The sequence below is a fragment of the Ambystoma mexicanum genome, chromosome 11 (assembly GCF_040938575.1).
Source record: "Ambystoma mexicanum isolate Mex_15411 chromosome 11, UKY_AmexF1_1, whole genome shotgun sequence".
Taxonomy (NCBI): domain Eukaryota; kingdom Metazoa; phylum Chordata; class Amphibia; order Caudata; family Ambystomatidae; genus Ambystoma; species Ambystoma mexicanum.
The window spans coordinates 1474343103-1474366641 of NC_090934.1; the positions used below are offsets into that span (position 1 = coordinate 1474343103).

Genomic DNA, 23539 nt, shown 5'->3' on the forward strand with positions numbered 1-23539 from the left:
GGAGGACTTATCCACCACCATGGAATCACAAACCACTATACCTCTGAATGATTGTCTATTAAAGGAACCAAAATACATTGCATTTTGCTGCTGTTTGATCGAGATTATGAAAATGATTAAATGTGATCCCTAATTGTGTAGAAGGATTTGTGGAGAGTAATTGGTTAAGTTTACTTGTGTAGTCAAAGCCACCAACTTGAAGATCGAGGGTAGCTGTGTGAACCACCAAAACTCATGTTCATGGTCTGCTCAACCTGTACTTGGAAAAGTGCTTGCTGAAAATGTAAATCTGCTTTGTTGTTTAGCAGATCAACGTTAAGTACAATTCCAAGTTTTTCTAACTTTGAGGGAAGCAAGTTCCTTTCAATAACCAGTACTACAAATATCCAAATGATTTCTTGTTCCCTGCTATTAGCCAGGCATGGACACTCAAACAGATATCAATTAACAATACCCTCACTGGCAAAAGGTGTTTGCTTGCTGGTGATGGACAGTGCAACAGTCCAGGTTTTTCTGCTAAATACTGCACTTACCACTTCCAAGACATGGAAATCAAATAAATTGTGAGTTCAGTCATCGTGCAAGTATCTGAATGTACATCTGTTGCCATGGAAAAACATGGTTTCATTAAATCCTTTGATCTTCTGCAATCCCGAGGAATGCAAATAGTCCCGATAGCCACTGCAGGCATGTTTCAATAGCCAAGGTCATGCAAGAGCAGTTCCCAGACAAAGCATCAATAGGATGTATGGCCTGTTGCAAAATCAATTTCAAAGAAATGACAACTGCTCAACAAAAAAGGCCACTGAAAACATTTTAAATTGGTCACAGTCTATCAGCAACTATGTTTGGTGGAGCTCAAAAACATGAGATGGATCTGTAGATATTCTGCTTGAAAATGCCATTCATTGATTCACCATTGTTCTAACTTACACTCTTGGGACGAAAACGAAAATTTGCACGAATGTGCACATAGCCCAAGGAGCAGGAGCATAAGAAAAAGTGGTTGATTCCAGGCTCTCATCCTCACACAGCACTTGATAAGTTTGTGTACGACAAAACTCTTTCAAGAGACAGGAGGGGACTCACCGAATTCTGTCACACTGGAGATTTGGAGGTGTACCATAATACGTGACTAAAGTACAGGCCTAAAAGTTTGCACTTTGGCATAGACGGTATTGAGGCCAGAACAAGACTGGCTGTACTTGCATACAAAGAGAACATTGGTACGAAACAAGCAAAAACTGCAGGACATTTGGGGATGCCTTGTTACAACAAGGAGTTTACCAAAAGAAGCAATCAGTGGGTGGCAAAGGCAATCTTCCAGCAGATGGATTTTGAATTCGTGAAAGATCTGACATTGAATCTTCTGGCCATGCAAACACATTGAATTGATCCAGATTTTGTTTACAGGGCCCAGTCTATACTACAGAACATTGCAAAAGAGATTTGCCCTCCAAACTTGAACTTGTTAAGAGGTTGACTTCAAGATTCAAATGATGTGTGGCTCTCTTCACAAGTTTTAACAAAGCCAGTTTCAAGCTTTTGCACAATGTTTGGAAACTTTTTTCATTGTACAAAAAATTGAATAGTATAAGACTTGAGATGTAATTGTTAAATAATTTATTTAATTAATTACTCTTTATGAAGTAATGTCATTAGATAGGCCTTAACATTTCTGTTTTTCATTGCTTTTTGTATTTATTACCATCAATACATGTCAGTGATTATTTCAAGTGTGTGACTCAAATCAAATGTAGAAGAGACTGGTGAGCTTAAAACCAGTACCAGGACTTTTGGCTCCGAGGCCAACTAATGTAACACTATAAAGTAGCTCCTTGTTCCCTAGTGGTAACTGGTTACTATTGGATACCTAGGCGCTGCTTGAGACTCCTGCTTATTCAATCCTAATTTCGAGCCCTGTCTGTAATTAACTTACAATAGTTGAAGAATCTAATCAGAAAATTGAAGCAGCAGAGATACAGAAACTCAATGTCTGCAGAGCTCTGGTCCTCTAGGCTGGACTACTGCAACAGCCTCTTCCTCAATCTGCCTAAATTCTCCCTTCGCCCCCTTCAACTATTCCAGAATACGACTGCAAGACTTATACTTGACCTCAAGCCCAGGGACCACATCTCTGGCCCAAGAATATCTCCACTGGCACCCGGTGGATGCAAGGATCAAATTCACGACCCTCTGCATCATACACAAGGCTTCCTGGGGCCTGGGACCCTGCTACATACAACTCTCCCTAAATGCCTCCCTGCCAGAGACCTTCAGTCTTTTAGCTGCAACTCTCAGCAGATCAGATGCTTCTCCAAGCAGAGAGTGGGGGGTAGATATCTTTCCTCGGCAGGTGCCTCTCTCTGGAATGGCCTCCCTGACCCTCTAAGACTTGAAACGGATATCCTTAAGATCTGGAAGCTTCTCAAGACCCTCCTTGTCTCTTCTTTCTTCCCTCTCCCCCTCCCCTGCTAACAATCCTGTGTCTCAGTGGCTGGCTGCCTGGGTCCCTCCAATTTCTACAGGGCACCAGTAACTCCTCCCCCCTGCCGGTCTACCTCCCGCCTCTCACTTAGCATGTGGACCCTTACTGCCTGCATCCCATGTAATTCCCTGGCACTTGCCCTCCTGGCCTCCTCCTAGCACCCACCTAACCCCCGTTGCTCTCCCCGTTCCATTACCCCTCCCTTGTCTTGCACCCTCTCTTTACCCTGCACTTCCCTTCCCACCCTAGCACTTGGCGTCCACTACCATGCACTTGTCGTTACTGTACTTGCACGATCTGAATGTCACAAGGCCTAGCAGGACTGTTTTTTGCTCCCCCCCTTTTTTGTCTTGTGGTGCCTTGAAACACCATTTGTTATCTAGGCGCATTACAAATATCCCATAAATAAAGGCAGCCTCTGCGCTGCAGTTTCTTTTAACCCTTAACAATTCTGGAGGCTTTGTGCTCTTCCCCAGAGACCCAAGGAGGAGCAGGAAAACTCAGAGGCACCAGGAAAAACCCGGAAGTCAGGCAGGTCTGCCTAGCAGCCATCACTGCAAGTGCACCTCAAGACCGGACCCACTCGTCAGCACACTCTGGGTATGAACATTAGCTAAAAAGCATATCCCCCCACCCCCATGAAAAACAGGCTGTGCCATTTTACACATTAATCCATAATCGGAAAATTGATCGCTCCCACAGATGCAAAAAAACAACAACATACAAGTTTCACTCTAATTGAAGAACCATGTGCTCACTAAATCATTGGCACGGGCTTATTCTGGTGCTGCAGTTTTAGGAACAGTGGCGTTCCTTCTTCAGCCTCAGCTTAGTGTTTAATAATAGGTTAAACCTTAGCATTCAGTGACACAAAGAAAACATGTATGCCATGACATATTGAGTTCTGATCTCAACTGAAAACCTATACTGCATTAAAGCAATGTTGAAGCTGCTATACAAGTGTAGACCAGGCCAATAGACCCTGCACTTGTCTGCTCAGCTGTAAGACTCATCTTGAAATTGAAATACTCACATACATGATGTACAAGGCACTCATGAGTGAGAACATTTGCTTTGCATTACTAGATACCCTTAATGTTTCCGCCCAATACTGGCGGACACCACTTTGTAGACAAAACTAGATTAGCGATAGTAAATCGTCAGCTGCAGAACTGTAACGTCCTCTGTCTATGTCCACAGACACACGCACCATCCTGTCCTGCTTCACTATTGGGGAAGCTAAGAGGCGGGGCAGTAGAAAGGCGGGGTTACCGCCAAAAGGGGATATGTGCTTTATTGATTAAAGGGGATTGACCAAGGTACTTCGTCTCTGTGCTTTATGGTGTTTTATTACTTTCATACCACGTTTATACTTAACAAAAGCGATGAGGGAACACGGACGCCCGCTCGTGCTGAACCCCGTTTCTCTTATGCGCTCCCTGGTCCGGCTCATCGAGCCCAGCCGGGTGCCTCATGCTCACGTGGCGCCAGCTCTCAGCCGCCCAAATTGATCCGGAGGAGCGGCTCGTTTCTGCAGCCACCAGTTTCGTTTTGGATGCGCACTGCGCTCCTGCTCCATTCTGCAATCACGTTCCTGACGGTCTCACGCCCTGAACATGACACCGGCACGCCTCATTCACAAGACAAGCGGTGTGCCTGAAAAGAGCCCAGCACCACCGCCGCCAGCAAATGCGCTTCATCCCCGGAGCCCAACAAACTTGTCATACTGGAGGTGAGAGAATAAGCCCACCCACACCCTCTCACAATGCCCCCGTGCCAAACGAAGCGTCATCGTGTCTGATGATGAAGCGGACAGTAGCTCCTCAAGCCAGGCCTCCGCTCCCCCATGCACCTAGTCACACTGCCAGGGAGGAAGAGAGCCATGAATCTCTACAATTGCAGGCAGTCCCACCTTTTGACATCTCCGATACCAGCAGCCTGGCACCACGCTGGTATAGGTGGCTTGAAGAGTTAAATATCTACATTGATGCCACCGGGGCAAGGGAGGAACGCGCTTCAGAGGCAAATTGATGTATTGATTGGGGCCAATTGTACGACACATTGTTTGAGATGCCAGAAAGCACAACCAACACATTCCAGGGCATCATTGACTCACTAAATAACTACTCCCCCCCGCCCTTAAGGAACGTAGATTATGAACGCCACATTTCACACCTCTACTCAAGAAAAGAGAGAAACACTTGACAATTTTGTCATGAGACTGCGCAAAAAAAAAAAGAGTGAAATATTGGGACTTTGAACACTGTTCAACAGAAGTAGCATTGAAATCTCAAAAAATTGCCGGCTGTGAATCGGCTGAATTTCGCAAGAAACTGTTACAGAAAACTGGATCTTTGGAAGAAATTCTGCAGCTTGCAAGGCAGATTTGGTGCTCTAAATGCAAACATAATCTTTGGGCAACTTCAAAATTATGCAGACAGCACCTGCTGCGCCCCTGTGCCAAATGCAGTCGGCTGAGAAGGCACAGATGCAGGACCAGAAAAAGTGGCATCACTGCGGCTATAATTTCCCTCATGTCGGCCCATGCCTGGCTGTAGGACACACCTGTGACAAATGAGGAGGCGACAACCATTTTCAATTGGGACGCAAGCAAGTCAAATACTTCCAGAAGCCTGGCACACAGGGGGAACAAAGTAGGAGATGAGAAGGCTCCCACTCCAGAAACTGGAGATCCCCCACCAGCAGAAGACATCAATCTACCAGCAGAAGGCGAGAATCTCCCCACAACAACAACGGGACCAGAAATATGACACCCATTGAAGGCGCTCGCTAGATGACTCGAGGAGAAGGTCAACTCGCCATAAAATTAGATACATGGAAGCCTCGCCCAGACGTCATAATGAGTCAGATTCATCTTCGTCCAGTGGCAATTGAAAAAGGGGCTATGTCCACGCGACAGGCAACAAGACTGCAACCAAATACAGCCCGACGTTACTCCTCCAAATAAATGGAAGCCCACGTTAATTCCTTATCGACACAGTCAACGTGGTAAATGAAAAACCTACCACAGACTCAAAATCAAGAGGGCACCACATCCACCCGACATCGACATGTAGAGGTGGAGCCAAGTACCCCACCCAAAGCTCCTCCCCCATGCTGCCTATAGATTGGGAGCCAGAGTGTGAGACACACGTGCATTGCCAGTAAGACTACATGTACCGAAGAGAATCCTGGAAGTAAGATTCCCATTGAGAAAACCGTAACATGCATACAAGACAATCTGATGGCCGTTTGAATGAAATCCCAGAGGAAGTATGAAAACTGAGCAAAAGGGAAGGCTGATGACATCATGAAGAGCAGAATTGACACACCCAGAAGAGATGCAGAGACGAGAGAACGTAAGCATTCTATGGAAGCAAAGGCGCAGGAGTTTAAGATAAGCAACATTTTGGGCTTGTAATGAAGATGTTCATGCTACAGAAATAATTAAGTTATCAAGTCATTTTACAAGTGTATAATCGCATAATCGCAGCAACGCAAGTAGAGAAAGTATTCCTTAAGGCTGGCTATGTATTGGATAGGTTGCGGCAATGCTCCAACGTATATACATTGGAAATGTAAGGACTATGGATGATTCCACAAACGTGCTTTAGTAGAGCTGGATTCTGTGAGCAGAAAGACGTTTGCAATGTGTCGCAGTTAGAAATCGAAAACTGAACCATGGAGGTGGATCAAAGAAAGGCTTGGTTGGATCAACACCAAGAAGGCAAGGCTACGGTGGGCCTGGATGTGCGTACGAAAAATTACAGAACGTGTGAAAAGAACAAACCTTCCGTCTTAAGTGAGGTGCGAGAACATTGAAGACGTCAGAGGTTCATCAAATAATAGTATTTTAAATGCAGTAAGACTTGAAACCATGGTCTACAGTCATGTGGCCAGATGAAAATAGACACTATGATGAACTGTATCAAAACCAAGAAGACCAAGTATGCTATACTCCCTCATATTCTCCAGCACAGAGAACATTTCCAAGGCCGAGTTCAAAGCCTTAATTGACTAGTAGGCTGCAAGTGTGATGATGGATGCCAGGGCTAATTGGTGGGAAGCTGTGGTTATGACCAGCCCACCAGCACCTGGGTGCCAGCCTGCATGCTGCTAGCGTGTGTGCAATATTCCAGAGGGGTATGAGAGTGCCAACCAATTATAGAGGGCCACGTAATAGAGAGCCCTATAGTTTGTATTACCGATGGGACATTGTGTATTTGAGGACGTTCGTAGTGACCTGCACTAGAGGATGGCTTAGTTGCCCGACCTGATGTTAGAGACCCAATCACCTTCCCTGACCAGTATAAAACGTATACCTAGATGCTCCTTGTAAGCCTAGTACCATTCCAAATAGGTTTTTGTAGTTTGAAACATAGGTAGACATCAATGATGACGAGTTTTTAGTATCCAACTGCTTTTTATATGTATTGAATTGAGTGCGAAGATCGAGCAAATGCGTTGATGTTCATTGTAACTCTGTTTTAGATAATTGATATTAAAACAGTCACACTTTGCCAACTTCCCGGGTCAGTTTTGATTATTGATGTTTCAGTATATTCTGCATCTCCATCCATCGCAAAGTATTGCTACCTCATCTTTAAGGGCTGGGTCGGATGCCCCAGTTCAGACATCTATCCCTGCGGCACGAAGACGTCACTGAAATGCAAGGGCATGTTCAAAGACCCGTGCACCTACAAAGACAAAACAGCGAAGGTGACAATATATGTACTAAAAGGCGAAGTTCCGGAGGCAGCAACCTCAGTTTCTAATCTGCCATACAGATGGGACCGGTGGACATCATGTACCAAATCATGACCGCGCACACCATACACACCATAAATCCCAAGACCAGGATGGTGAAGATGTGCCAGGTGTGATTCAAAGCCTAGGAAAGTTAAAAGGAAAACAGATCAAATTACACATCAACATGAAAAAGGAGGGTTGTTTGAACATCACCTAGGTAACGTGTCACGTTCCCTCGGGTAGATCTTAGTAGTGTAATCCGTATTTTAATTTAGAGCAGTAATCAGGCGGTCTTGTTTATATGTACATTTCCATCTGCATTTGTATTTCACGCATACGCACGCTGTGAATCTTTTAAAGCAGCAGTGTTTTAAATACGTGCGTGTTAGTAACTAGGATCGTGTAAGCATACATGGCTCATCTGACCATTGTGCTTTTGGCTCTGTAATTGAAAGGCTCGCATTACCATCAGCAGAGGTAGACTCCAGGGTTCACTCGCTGCAAGAGTTTAATCATATGGACTACAACCCCCAGGATACCTGGCTCAGCATATATTGAAACATCAGGCAATTCAGCGCCGGCGCTTCAAAGCCAAGCCTGTCCTCGCCGTCCAAGGCCCAATCGACTTACATCTACCTTCGAATAGCACATTGCTGTATCCCCACTCTAGAGGTAAGAATGGCCATCACATACGAGGGAAGGTTGTTGCATGACCTCCAATGTCAACTTCGCATGGCGACGGTGCAACAAATCACGCAGCATGCCATAGAGGAGAAAATACTTCATGCTCAGGAACTCCTGCACATGCAACACCAACCCCCTGTGAACATTATTAAAACACAGGGAAAACGTCAGAAAAGAAACCGTAAAAGGAAGACGACCGATTCCTTACTTATAGAGAATCTATCTCCTAAGGGGAATAGCATTAAAGCACTAAGAGCATGTCTACTCAATACTAGAACTATGAATAAACATGCCCAGGACCTCATTTTGGAGGATGACTTGGACACATTATGTCTCACAGAAACTTGGCTTCAGGACCCCATTGGCCCACCGTGCGCCACCGCTGTCCCTGAGGGATATACCATTTCCAGCCACATGTCCCCATCAACAATCACATGCGCAGGCTGTGAGGTACTTCACCTAAAGCATACTCCCACTAATAACAGCATCACCGATATAATTGTGGTATACAGGCCCCCCATCATTAACGTCAGATTTCAACAAAGAAATCACACAACAACTCAACATTCTCAAAGGTACTAATACAGCTACCTTGATGTTAGGGGACCTGAATAGATGGAGAGGAAACCCTAAGGACAAAAAGGCCATCAACCTCGAGAAGGCGCTGAATAACATTGATTTTAAGGTAATCAATACAGAACATACCATGACAAATTGGAACCAATTAGATTGGGTCATCACCCACAACCTGGAAACCAGCATCTATGAGACCATGCTGTGTATTTGTACGGACCACTTTAAAGTGTTCTTCACCATGCACATACAAAATCCCCAAAAGAAAAGTAATGACGAGCAAAAGAAAACACAAGGCAGGAATTACAAGAAAATAGAGACAGCACACTTAGAACAGTGCATACATAAAGTCCTGGGAGATTATAAATGTGACGAAATCAATAAAAACTACCAACAACATGCACAAGAGAGTCAGTGGATGTAAGGGCACCAATCAAGACTATACTCGCCAGAGCAAACAGCAACCATCAAAAGTGGTTTAACTCCGAGCTCGCAGAATTAAAGAAAGAAAAGAGGGCGGATGGCTGAAGCAACCATCGAAGGCTAATTAGAATTGGAGATACACTGAGCAGCTCTATTAAAAGGGCATTTGGGAAGCAAAACAAATAAAAATTCTATTTTAACAAACAGATTAGGTTGGGTGCCAACTCTACCAGTAGGCTATTAGAAATACTTAAATCTATCGAAAAAGCCAAGAGTCCCATCTCCACCCTTCATTCCATCCCAGGAGGATTGGGAAAAGGTTAAAGAGGCCTTTGCGAGCAAAATCAAGTAGGCAAGGGAGACAATAACTGCACAAACAGCGATCAAGGCTCAGCTCGACTCGTCAACCTTGAATAAACCACAGAATCACCAAGAAAGTTTTACATTCCATACCATCATAACTGAGGACATGGTTAAATTATTGTCATCAATGAAACCCACATCACGTGCTGAAAATATTCTTCTGCTGAAAACGATCTTGAAGGACATCTTTGCTCCCCTGCTCACTAAAATCGTTAATGCGCCCTTTCGAGAACAATTCCTAAAAACATCAAAACAGTTACCATCACACCACTGGTGAAAAAAAACCAAACCTGGATCAAAAGGAGCCAGGAAATCTACGAGACCCATAACAAACTGCAGTTTCCTACTGAAAGTGATGGACACGGTTGCTACAGCACAGCTACAATCATATGTTCAGGCAAATGATATCTTACATAGTCGACAGTCCGGTTTCCGGGCGGCTCATAGCACGGAGACAGCAATGCTGGATTTACAAAGGCATATGTTAAGCATTATAGACAAAGGCAACGCAAGCTTACTTATGCGCCTTGGTCTCAACGCAGCCTTTGATCTATTGGACCATCACCAGCTCCAATGGGCACTGGAGAAGGTGTCTAACTGCTCCCAAGAGTCCATCAGTTGGTTGGCATCTTTTCTAGCAGACAGAAAATCAAAAATCCATTGGGGAGAAAAATTCTCACAAGAAACACCCATTTTCTGTGGCATCCCACAGGGTGCTAACCTATCGCTGCTCTTGTTCAACCTCTACCTCAGGTGTCTCTGCGTAGTACTCGATAATATCGGAGTGCATTTCACAAACTACGCAGAGGATACCCAGTTGGTGGTAGAACTGAGCAGCAGTTACATCATGGACAGCACCAATGTGGCCGCACTGTAAACCCTAATTGAATCATGGATGGATAAGAACTGGATGTGCCTCAATGGAAGTAAAATAGAGATGAGAATCTTCGGTCCCCACCAAGCCCGGGCTAAGCTAGGACCAGAATGTGAATCTTTTAACATCAAAGACTCAGCTATTCAGGTAGTGGGGAACGTGAAAAAATTAGGGCTTTTCTTGGTAACCTCCATGAGTGCCAAAGCACAGGTCATGTACTTGAATAAGAACTGCTCGTACCATCTTCGACTCCTCAAAGCCATCCAACCATATCTGAGTGATGAAAACTGTGCAACCATCGCTAGGGCAATCACATTGTCCCGGCTTGACTATGGCAATGCCTTACTATTAGGCGCTAATGAGAGATGCATAGCAAAATGCCAAGTGATCCAAAATAGTGCAGTTAGAATAGTGAAAAGGAAAACAAGGCGATGACACATCAGCAACGACAGAGTGACCTTGCATTGGCTGACAGTGGAAGACAGGATCCAGTTTAAGACTATGACTCTAGTTCATAGATATCTATATGGGAAAGCCCTGTCATACCTCAAGGAAAAGATTACCCAATATGTACCTGGGTGATCCCCGAGATTGGAAGCTTTGGGTCAGATCACTGCCTTGGCCCGTAAGCGATGTAATGGTATGGGTAGGGCTTTTCCAGTGATGGCAGCCAACAAATGGAAAACCTCCCTTTACTACTAAAACTTGAGTAATTATACCACTTCCAGAAAAGATTTGAAAACTCACCTCTTCAAGTGAAAAGATGGTCTCAGGCAGGTCAGGATTCATTAGGTAGTAGTATTCATTTTTGTTTTGTGTGTCCCGTTATTCACGTTTGTCTTTCCTTGTGTCTGTGTTGGCGTCTGGATGCCTGCGGCCTTTTGGCGCGATACAAATTAATAAATAAAAATAAACAAACCCGGAGATCAAACCGATGGCTCAACACTACAGAAGAATCCCATTGAAAATACAAGAGCAGGTAGAAGATGAGATACAATCACTCCTCAGCCAGGACATTATAGAACATGCAACGGGACTCACACCCTGGTTATCGCCCATCGTTCCTGTCCCCAAGAAAGAAAATGGCAACACCATTCGCATCTGTGTGGACATGAGAGCAACAAATATAGCTATTGAAAGGGAAAGACACGTGTTTCCAAGAATGAGGGACATGATGCACCTGCTGCATGGAGCGAAAATCTTCTCAAAATTAGACCTCAACAAGGGTATCATCAACTTGAACTGCATCCTGACTCCCGCTACATAACTACATTTACCACTCACCTAGTACTCTTTCGCTACAAGCGACTTAGCTTTGGAGAGGTTTCCACAGCAGAAATCTTTCAAAATGAAATACACCAAGTCATCAAAAATATCTCCCAATGTTTCAACTACAGCGAAAAAATCCTATTATACGGTGTGACGCAAGAATCTCATGATGTTGCAGTATGGGGGGTATATGCATGGTGCTTGAGGAGGTCAACTTGACTCTAAATGCATCCAAATGTGAATTAAGTAAAACAACACTCAAATTCTTTGGGCACATTTTCTGGCAAGACGGAATGCAACCCGACCCAGACAAGGTTCCAGCTCTGGTTGAAGCCCCCATGACCACATCAGCAGTCAGATCATTCCTAGGCATGGCCAGATATTGTACAAGGTACCCCACCACATCTCCTCACGGGAAAAGGGCACGACTTTGTGTGGTCCACGGATTGCGAAGATGCTGCTGCCTCATGCATGGCCTACTATGATCCTGAATTGGAGACAGAATTGATTGCAGATGTACGTCCTGTTGGCCTGTGGGCCATCCTGGCCCAAGTTAAACCAAATTCTTCTGCATGCCACATAGTGGCCTATGCAAGCCACAGTTTGTCCCCCACGGAGTGTGCATACTCTCAACCCGAAAAAGAAATCCTAACTGTGGTTTGGCATGTGAACATTACCATTTATTCCTATATGGGCATAAATTCACCAACCATCAGGTCCTCACAACTATCTACAGCAAATCAACCGTCAAGATTCCACCTCGAATTGCACGATGGGGGCTACGACTACAAGAATACTCATTCACGATTATCCATCGCCTTGGGAAGGACAACAACCCGTCCGACTTCCTGTAGAGATATCTACTGCCCACAAAAGATGAGGCACAATCCATCATAGCCAACCAATATATTAAATACATAGTCAACAATGCAATGGCCACATCTCTTACCATCCATGAGCTGCTTCAAGGCATGCAATAAGACCCTGTGCTCATGACAGTGAAGGACAGTGCCCTCTGGGAAATGGCATGAATGGAACGAAAGGGGAATGCCCTTTTCTAAGACGGAACAAAATTTGTTCCGGAGATTTCACCTATTGAGAAAATACTTATATATATCCCTGGAAGGTGCGATACTGAAAGAAGACCAAATCGTCATTGCAGAAGCGCTGCAGGACAGAGTCATTGCGATGGCACACACTGGACAAAGGGGAATGGTGTCCACTAAGAGGCAACTTCGGACAAAAGTGTGGTTCCCCCAGAGGGGCATGAAGATCGAGAAGGTGCTTGAAAATTGCATCCCCTGTAAAGCAGTTGCACCACGCATATTCCCACAACCGCTCAAAAGGACTGCAATGCCATTACAGGTCTGGGACCAAGTCGCTGTTGACGTTCGGACCTTTGCCAAATGGCAAACATGTCCTGGGCATAATAGATGAAATGTAGAGAACCCTTGAAGTTCACGCAATTCATTCGACAGCAGCACATGCAGTCATTCCGGCTGGGACAAGACGTTACTACTACGGTATTCCTCCGTTCAGTGGATATGACTTCGCAATGTTCGTCCAACATTTGTGTTTTCAACACAGGAAGGTCACCCCTCTATGGTCACAGGCAAACAGCACTGTTGAGCTTTTCATGGGCAACCTAAAATGCACCCCTTCAAGCCTGTTCCATCACAAGGGGGCCGTTCATGCAAGCTGTCGGCACCCTTCTTAGAGACTATCGTAACACCCGTCACAGCTTTGTAGGGGTGTGCCCATCAGAAGATGTTTGGGAGGGTAGTGAAAACCACTCTTCCCCAAATCATTGACAGGGAGGTGACAGCGGAGGTAGGCCTGAAAGCCAGAGACAAAGACAAAGAAAGCAAGGAGAAAGTGAAGAAATATGACGACGCCAGAAGGAAGGCAAAGGACACGGACATCCACGTAGGAGATAAAGTATTGGTGCGACAGCTGTCCAGTCATTTGGTCGAAAGCCAAATGGTCGACGGAATTTGGTCGAAAGCCAAATGGTCGAATTTTTTTTTAATATACATATATTTTTTTTTAGGTTTTCGTTTAGGGAAAAAAAGGGTTTTTTCGAAAAAAAGAGGGTTGGGGGGGGGGGACCCTCCAAAAAAAAAAAAAAGTGAAAATACTAAAAAATAAATTCGACCATTTGGCTTTCGACCAAATGGTGTCGACCATTTGTCCTGTCGACCTTTTTTTTCGACCAAATGTCTGGTAACCGGTGCGACAGTCACAAGGACTGCATTCAGCCCTGAACCTTGGATTGTGAAACATGTGACCGGATCCATGGTAACTGTAGCAAGTCCAGCTCGCAATCACCAGAAAGTATCAACAGTGATCAAACTCCAAGAAGTGACATCTCGACTCCCTCAGAGAACCCATCTGACAGTTGCTCGGAGTTTGCAGATCGTGATGTGGACACGAATGACAGTGAAAGCAGCAGAGAAGACTACACCCCAGTGGCTCATAGACAATCTAAAAGAACAATTTGCAAACACACTAGATGGATTGAGGAAATAGGGTAAAAGAGGGCAGTTTGGCATAAGGGGGTTGCGTGGAGATGTAATGTCTTCTGTCTACGTCCACAGACGCACACACCATCCTGTCCTACTTCACTGTTGGGGAAGTTAAGAGGCGGGGCAGTAGAAAGGCGGGGTTACCGCCAAAAGGAGATATAGTTAGTTGAATAAAGGAGATTGACCAAGGCACTTGGTCTCCGTGCTCCATAGTGTTTTATCACTTTCGTGACACGTGGGCTGCACTGCATAGGGCGAAGAGAAGAGTATTGCTTTGAAGTGCTTGTGATAATCGGAAACCGGAACCGCCTCCTTAGTTATAACGTCATGTCCTTGTGAATCCTGTCTCATAGGTTTCAATTGGTTTAAAAGTGCACAAGGATTACTGCCTTTGGGAGGGGCAAGTTCGTTTTGGATTGTGTTCTGTGTTTTTTTTTCTTCTATAATCGATATTGCCAACGTTTATAGATTTCTATTTTTTTTTAAAGATAAGGTTAACTTTAAAAAAAAAAAAAAGTGTTGCGCTTTTGAGGGGTTATGGAATATTTTGTATTTCACGGAACCTTTTGTTTCACTTTGTCGCTCGAACCCGAATGCATGCGATTGAATGAGGGTGCGCTTGTCTGTATTGAGGGCTGCAGATATTTGGTGTGGGGGGAGGGGAATTGTTTTTCATTTTCTGTACCTCTGACCTTAGTACACAGCACTACAATCGGTGTAGGTTTGTGTGCGTTTGTGCAGATGTGCATTGGCGAGTGTTTGTGAGCTTTTTGCCGAGACAGTTTTGTTTTGTCGCAACACCTTTTGACCCCATTGCACATGTACATAACCCGTGCATCCGTTCATTTGGACCCGTTATGCAATAAGAGCTCATTCCTTTCTTCCCCCCAGAAATGTGTAGAATGAGTCTGGTTTTGTTTTTTGGCATAAAAGGCCGCAGATTTATTTTCCACAACATCATAAAAAACACACTGCACACATTAGTGCAAATAACTCTGAAGATGCGGCGACTGCTCCGTGTCCAACAACCTGCTTCCCCCTTTCCTTCCACAGGTCCAGTGTAGGCCCAACTCTCCCAACCCTTTGCGTCTGAGCCTCGCCTGCCCCTGCAGGTGTTCCTGGGCGGGGAGAGTGCCGTTTCCCTGGGGGAAGCTGAGCCCTTGTTGTTCCTCCCAGGCGCCTCTGCCGCTTAGGCTCCCAAGAGGCGCTGGTCTGAGAAGAGTGTGAAGACCCTTCCTGCTTTCTCCTGGCTCATCCGGAGTCTGTCTCTTGTGCTTGGTCGCCCAAACACCGCCATGCCACATGTGGGATACCGCCCACCGTGCCTCCCCCCTCCTTATCTCACATTTCCAGGATTTTGGTGCAGAGATTCCAGTAGAAGAGATCCATCCCCATTGGTGACAAGCGCACCCCATCCTTGAGATAATACTCTGGGGATTTCAAGTTAATCAGGCCGTGCCTGATCTGAGTGAATCCTCTGCCCCTGCAGAATTTTGCCATTGCACAATTCAACTTTCTCCTGGACTTTTCCACAGCAGCGCGATTCTCTGCCCCTCTCCATTCCTGCCTCAGGATTATCTCGGACCAGATGATTTCCGTTTCTCCCAGTTGTCCTGCCAATTCCTGTAATGAGAAGATCATTTCCCGCATTAAAGCCCCCCTCCCCAGCTTGTTAAATCATTGCCTCCCAGATGTATAACCAAGATGTCTGGTTTCTGCGGTCTACCCAGCAGTTTGCGCACATACCCCTGTAGTTGCGCCCATTTCATACCTGGCACCCCGTGCCACCCAATCCTGTACTCACCAGACCTCAACTCCTCCTGTTCCGCCGTCCAGCTTGCACCCACCCTAGACACAAATCAGTGTCCTGTCACCCAGACGGATCTCCTTCTCCTCCGGGCTGGTGCTAGTGGGATGGGAAGGCAGCACGTCAACCTTACACTTTCTATGGTCTGATATATCTCTTAAAACACCCTGACCTCCATCTGCCTATTTGCTTGATATTTTCCGCCCCCAGGCCCATGGCTGCTGCTAACTGCCCCTATCCTAAAGGAATGCGTCCCAAACACACCTTCTGTTTCGCCAATTTTCCCCAACGCCATATCCATAACACTCCTAAACTGGAAGCGGCTCAGTGCTGACCCATCCCTGTGAATGAGCAGCAGAGCCTTCCCCCGGTCCCCCACGGCAACCTTTGCTCGAGAAAGGCCACCAATGCCCTGACTGGGCAAGTTATGCTCCCTATGATGGGTTGGAGAGACACTGGGCACCCTTTCCCCGCCTGATCGGTTTTTGATTTTCTTAATAACATGATTAGCCAACCTTCTGTTGTGCACATCTCCCAATTTCAAGAAGACTGTCCCTTTTGCCCCCTTGTTCTCCGGGACCAGCTTGCTCACCCTAAAGGCCCCAAAGAAAGCTAATGTAAAGGCCGCCTTGAACAGAGCCACGTCAAAACCATCACGGCAAACCCCTCACAGACATCCTATCAATTTGCTTAGTTTAATGATGTCAATGGGCCGCCTTTCATTGGCTCTTTTCACGCCCTGCTTGGCTCACCCCCTCATGGCCATCACAATGTAGTGTTCCTTCGTGGGGGTCACCTTTCCCCTCCAATTTGGAATAATGGGCGATCGTGGCCAGGTAATGGACCATCCATGCTCTGGTACTCCCCTCATGCCAGCACCAGCCCACAAAGGCCCTTACCGGCAGCTCCCTCTGCCCTTCCAACAACACCTCCTCTTGGAAGGCCAAGAACCGTTCCCAGCATGCCTTGTGTCTTCTTGCCGTGCCCGGTGCTAGCGCCATGTGAATCAGGGAACTCAGATTTCCCCAATCAGGTCCCACCACTGTGTTTCGAACGGGGTCATCAATTTGTTTGCTCCTGGACAACTCCCTCGGAATTCTTCCCACTGCAAACGAGAGCATCAGCGGCTATGTTCTTGACCACTGGGATATGACGTTCTCCCAGCTCAATGTTTAGTGCCAGCATGCTTTTGTTGAGCTCCCTCAGTAAACGCAACACCCTTGTATTGTTGGCTGACCCTAGATTTATGATCTGCACCACTGCCAGGTTATCAGACCAGAGCATCACTTTTTTGTCTTTCAACTGCTCCCCACAAAGCTTAAACGCTATCACTATGGGGAAGAGCTCCAGCAACATGATGTCCCTGGTGATACCTTGCTGGTAATTAACAAGGGGGGTCCTGGGAGTCCCTCTGCCAGACATTAGTCCGATGTACGAGAGACTTACCCAGTGTCTTTAGCTCACTATCTTTCACAGAGAAGAAATATCCCAAACATATCAGTCTTTGTCCTGCCCTGGGGCATCCCAGCACCGAAATGCTAGGCAATTCTCCTCTGAACAAGAGTACCAACAGAAACCCCAGACACGTGTTTCGGTCTGGTTGGACCTCCTCAGTAGGGTGGATCTGTGCCTCTCTAAGAATAGTGAGCAAGGGGTCCACGTCTGGATTCCCCTAGTAACTTAGGGTGAGACCCAAAGTTACTTAAATACGCTAATTAACAAGGGGGGTCCTGGGAGTCCCTCTGCCAGACATTAGTCCTGGGTACGAGAGACTTACCCAGAGTCTTTAGCTCACTATCTTTTACAGAGAAGAAATATCCCAAACATATCAGTCTTTGTCCTGCCCTGGGGCAGTCCAGCACCGAAATGCTAGGCAATTCTTCTCTGAACAAGAGTACCAACAGAAACCCCAGACACGTGTTTCGGTCTGGTTGGACCTCCTCAGTAGGGTGGATCTGTGCCTCTCTAAGAATAGTGAGCAAGGGGTCCACGTCTGGATTCCCCTAGTAACTTAGGGTGAGACCCAAAGTTACTTAAATACGCTAATTAACAAGGGGGGTCCTGGGAGTCCCTCTGCCAGACATTAGTCCTGGGTACGAGAGACTTACCCAGAGTCTTTAGCTCACTATCTTTCACAGAGAAGAAATATCCCAAACATATCAGTCTTTGTCCTGCCCTGGGGCAGTCCAGCACCGAAATGCTAGGCAATTCTCCTCTGAACAAGAGTACCAACAGAAACCCCAGACACGTTTTTCGGTCTGGTTGGACCTCCTCAGTAGGGTGGATCTGTGCCTCTCTAAGAATAGTGAGCAAGGGGTCCATGTCTGGATTCCCCTAGTAACTTAGGGTGAGACCCAAAGTTACTTAAATACGCTAATTAACAAGGGGGGTCCTGGGAGTCCCTCTGCCAGACATTAGTCCTGGGTACGAGAGACTTACCCAGAGTCTTTAGCTCACTATCTTTCACAGAGAAGAAATATCCCAAACATATCAGTCTTTGTCCTGCCCTGGGGCAGTCCAGCACCGAAATGCTAGGCAATTCTCCTCTGAACAAGAGTACCAACAGAAACCCCAGACACGTGTTTCGGTCTGGTTGGACCTCCTCAGTAGGGTGGATCTGTGCCTCTCTAAGAATAGTGAGCAAGGGGTCCACGTCTGGATTCCCCTAGTAACTTAGGGTGAGACCCAAAGTTACTTAAATACGCTAATTAACAAGGGGGGTCCTGGGAGTCCCTCTGCCAGACATTAGTCCTGGGTACGAGAGACTTACCCAGAGTCTTTAGCTCACTATCTTTGACAGAGAAGAAATATCCCAAACATATCAGTCTTTGTCCTGCCCTGGGGCAGTCCAGCACCGAAATGCTAGGCAATTCTTCTCTGAACAAGAGTACCAACAGAAACCCCAGACACGTGTTTCGGTCTGGTTGGACCTCCTCAGTAGGGTGGATCTGTGCCTCTCTAAGAATAGTGAGCAAGGGGTCCACGTCTGGATTCCCCTAGTAACTTAGGGTGAGACCCAAAGTTACTTAAATACGCTAATTAACAAGGGGGGTCCTGGGAGTCCCTCTGCCAGACATTAGTCCTGGGTACGAGAGACTTACCCAGAGTCTTTAGCTCACTATCTTTGACAGAGAAGAAATATCCCAAACATATCAGTCTTTGTCCTGCCCTGGGGCAGTCCAGCACCGAAATGCTAGGCAATTCTTCTCTGAACAAGAGTACCAACAGAAACCCCAGACACGTGTTTCGGTCTGGTTGGACCTCCTCAGTAGGGTGGATCTGTGCCTCTCTAAGAATAGTGAGCAAGGGGTCCACGTCTGGATTCCCCTAGTAACTTAGGGTGAGACCCAAAGTTACTTAAATACGCTAATTAACAAGGGGGGTCCTGGGAGTCCCTCTGCCAGACATTAGTCCTGGGTACGAGAGACTTACCCAGAGTCTTTAGCTCACTATCTTTCACAGAGAAGAAATATCCCAAAAATATCAGTCTTTGTCCTGCCCTGGGGCAGTCCATCACCGAAATACTAGGCAATTCTCCTCTGAACAAGACTCCCAGGACCCCCCTTGTTAATTCTACCTTGTCTTTCACCAAACAGGTCAACTCTCTAGCTTCCACCACTGCCTACACCTGTAATTTGATAAGAGCAGGCAAGCCCTTCCTATCCAATACCAGTTGTCTGATCCTGGCTAGAGCCTTAATACTTTCCCGACTCGACTATTGTAATGCCCTATACAGTGGTGCCAATAAAGCCACTACCCAAAGACTCCAAACTCTACAAAACAATGCTCTTAGAGCCGCACTAGGCAAAAAGAAGAGGGAACATATCTCCATTATCAGGCGGCAACACAAATGGCTCTCCACTGATAACAAAATCCACCTAAAAATGATCTCCTTGACCAATAAGGCTCTAAATAATGCTGCTCCTAGTTACTTGACGGACAAAATAAAATGAAAAACATCTAGTAGACCTATGAGACTCGCCAACTCTAACTGCCTGATAGTACCCAGATTTAGACTTGCTAAAATCGGTGGTGCCAGCTTCCCTGTGAGAGCTGCCAACTTGTGAAACGCTTTGCCACCTAACCTAAGAGTAGACCAACCTTTCCCACACTTCAGAAGGAACTTCATTAAACACATTAACGCTAACAACGACTAGACACCTGCTATGAACCATTCACACGTGCTGCCCCACCCAATGTACTAGATGTTTTAGTGACCCTTATGTATATAACTTAACTCTGTATATTGCCAATTGTACATTCTTGTAATTTTGTAACTGCTATTTGTACATTCATGTAATATTGTCATACTGTAAACTTATTCATGTAACATTGTAAGTCTCGCATATGCTTGCTGCTGCGCCCGGTAACCTGTGGGTCTGGAGCGCATTATAAATAAATAAACAATCAAACCCTGACTGAACTGTGCATGCTGGATTGCTCTTCTGAGCGTTGGTGCGACAGGTCACCCTGTGCGTTTTGGTGAATATTTTTTGTTTTGTCCCACTAACCCTACTGCACACGATTAAAATAGAGGAATTGGGTGCACGTGCGTGTGTATTGGAGGTTGCGGCGAGTGCTTTCAGTGATTTTGGAAGTATTTGCATGTGCCAAAAAAATATCGAAACTCAAAGTGGGCAATTTTGACAATGTGGGTTAAATACTGAATTTCTAGGTTTCAGCACAATCCTGGGTAAAAAAAAACATTGCAAGAGCATTTGCAAAATGTTAGCACGGGTGCTTGGAATTGGCGTGATCAGTTACAAATCATATTTGGTCAATTTCATGGTGGACAATATTAATTGTATAAGAAAGACATTTTGCATTTTCATATGTTAAGTCTGATGTATACTCCCAGAGCAATGGATTAATTATACACATTAAAATAATAGTACGTCCCCCTGATGGTTTGAACGCAAACAGGGGCCTTCATGTATGTAATTGTTCATGTATTTAATTTTAGGTGCCAGTGTGATAGAAATATTTTTCAGGTGATGTTGGTGTTTATTGTGTCCTTATTAAACAACGTTCAAAGTATTATGGTATTTAAATGCTATTTGATTATATTATTTCGAGACAGTACATATCTTTCTATCTGTTTTTCTCTCCCTTTGTTTTCATCCCTCCCCACCCCTTTATTAGAAGTTGGGGAGAACTTGCATGTGACCAGCAGCCAAAAAGAAGAATTCTACTTCAACTCATTCTTTTGCTGCTCATCAAATTTGGACACTTATTCGTAGCTCTGCGTAATGCAGGGGCGGGGCGTTTTCAGTGTTCATCCAATCTATTCATTGACAATGGCAGTCTATAGTAATTCGAATAAAATTATAAGGGTCCAACAGATGTTATTTATATTTGCATCACCAATGACAAACTTGTTTTTGAAAATTGTTTTCAGATTGCAGTATTTAAACTTTTTTTTAATGAATAAACTCACTCATTTGTATACTACACCATTGTTTGTGAGGTGCGAATTGTTGGATTTAAGTTCCCTTCTGACCGGACCTGCAACGGGTAGTTTCGTCGGAGTGTAGACCTTTACCTTGCGGGAATGTGGGACATCGTGGTTGCAGGATGAAGCAGGGAATTGCAGAATTTTCATCAGAATCTTGCGAAACCACGCTCCTCCCCCTTTATCGGTTAAAATAATTTCAATTAAAATCAAGATACGAATGAAGTAAAATGATGGGCCTGCCATGGCACACCTACTGTTTTTGGGTTCTGATGCTAGAGTTTGAAGAAGCATAGTGAAATCAGCAGACATTTCATCCGTGACTTGCAAGCTCATAGACACACACGCCCAACAGAACGTGCACTACATTTCTTTCATTGTAGGAGGAACAATGAAGAGATAAGTAAGAAAGTACTAAGAGATTTTTACCGCTCATGAAATTCTGAGTAAAAGACATCACTGCAGTTATTGAGACAGTGGTGGATTGCCCCTTCGACAATGGCTGGTGGGGTGTGATGTTGCATATTTCTGTTTAGAGGAGACTATGTGGTCCATGGCCTTAAAATGCAGCTACTTGAAATACAACAGTGACCTTTGCAAGCATGCACATGGCACGGCTATGGGGGCAGTGTGCGCCCCCAGCATGGTTAACATATTTAGCAAAATATGAAGGTATATAGTCTCCTCATAGCCAATTTGGTCTTTGTGTATGAAGTGAATACACTACACGGGGGTGACATCCTAATTATATGTACAGGAAATGTAGAAGAAGCAAAGGCTTTGATTGTGTGGATTAAATTGGCAAAATGGCTATTTGTACCCTCCAGTATTGAGGGGGATAACATTGTCTAGTGTTGGGCAAATCAACACTCCACCCTGTGCCTCGTGCCCCTCTTCTGCCATATACAGAGTGCTTATTAAGCACATGCGTAGCCAGGTGGCTCATGTTTCTTGGTGTTTATCGTCTGGTACTCTTTCTGTGAATCGTAGTATTCTTACATGGCATCATCTTGAAATTGCAAACACACAAGTGCCGAGAAAGGTTTACATAAATAAAGCTTTATTAAAAAAATACACTTTTTTATAAAAACATGTAACAGAGACATATCGACTTTAAATATTCAGGAATCCTGCTCTTCATCTAGTACCAAAGTTCTTAATATAATTTTAATAACACCTTTTTCCCAAATTGATCCAGCAGGGATAGAATATATTAAAAACGTGTGTGAGGTCCTGCTCGCTTAAAATGTACAAACCAAAAACGTCCAGGCAAGAAGTACAATTTTTTGTTTTGCTTTGTTAAACTGGAAAATAGTTGCAAATTCACTTTTACGGTCCCCTACATTGAGCTCCATTTTGGATAGATTCCGTGACAAAGCTTTTTATGTGCGAAAGAACAGGTTTGAACGGTCTTGTGTACAGAATGTACAATTATTCCGAACATAATAAGAAAATGGTACAATAATGCTTTGAGAAACCATAAAATGGTCTCCTTTGCTAGGTTTGGTGGCAGTGAAGGAAGAGGTATATATTCGCAGAAGGTCTACTTCTTTGAGAATTGGACAGCAGAAGATCGTCCACCATTGGGTCTTGACCTGTTGTCCCTGGCACTCTTGGCAATTACTTTTATGGAAGAGCCAGTGGCACACCACACCCTGTGGATCCATGGCTTTCCAAAAAAGAGGAAAAGCAGCAAACTTCATAACCTGCTCATTTTCCTGTAACCCGCTCGAATGTCTATTGGACTAGTCCTTGTTCATTGCGCTCAGCTATGTGTTGCAACAGCTGGGCAGAATCTTCTTCTTGTCTGGAATACTCAACTTAGTGGTCGCTTCCTTGTTTTCCTCCGTCAGATCCACAGTCTTCTTCACCTCCCTGCATAGTGTATAGATCACATTGTATCAAAGTTAAAACACATTTGCAGTGGTTTGTGTTTTTCAAGCAATACTTCAACAAATACATCTCCAATGATTGCCCAAATCTGGTGATTTCTAAATTTTTATGAACTACTGCGACTCTTGGGATCAATAAAGAGGATTTAAGAGAACAGAAAGTTGGATATGGGTTTTCAATCATCGATTTACTACATAACTATCTTCATATGATAATATTTCAACAAGGAGTGAGGATGATTTAGCATACCATAACACAAGATTACAAGTTGTTTTTGATTTAATCTATGGAATAACTTGTTTGCTACGTAATTATTTTTCTCAATTTCATTATTTTTCTCAATTTCTTCTTAAAAACAAAAACTTCAATGAAATAATAGGGACAAAATAAACATAAAAACTCATGTCCGCTTTCTGTTGCATCAGGATAACCAAATATC

General features: G+C 44.8%; 1 protein-coding gene across 1 annotated transcript in view; it reads right to left on the bottom strand.

Annotated features, from left to right (window-relative positions):
- Nucleotides 1-22831: 22831 nt before the first annotated feature.
- The window catches only part of LOC138504592 (ras and EF-hand domain-containing protein-like), a 188454-nt gene continuing 187746 nt past the window's right edge, over nucleotides 22832-23539 (bottom strand). Inside the window, exon 17 of the mRNA XM_069625179.1 lies at nucleotides 22832-23082. Within this exon, the coding sequence (XP_069481280.1) occupies nucleotides 22977-23082 (106 nt within the window). The 3' untranslated portion in view covers nucleotides 22832-22976. The remainder of the gene's footprint in view (nucleotides 23083-23539) is intronic.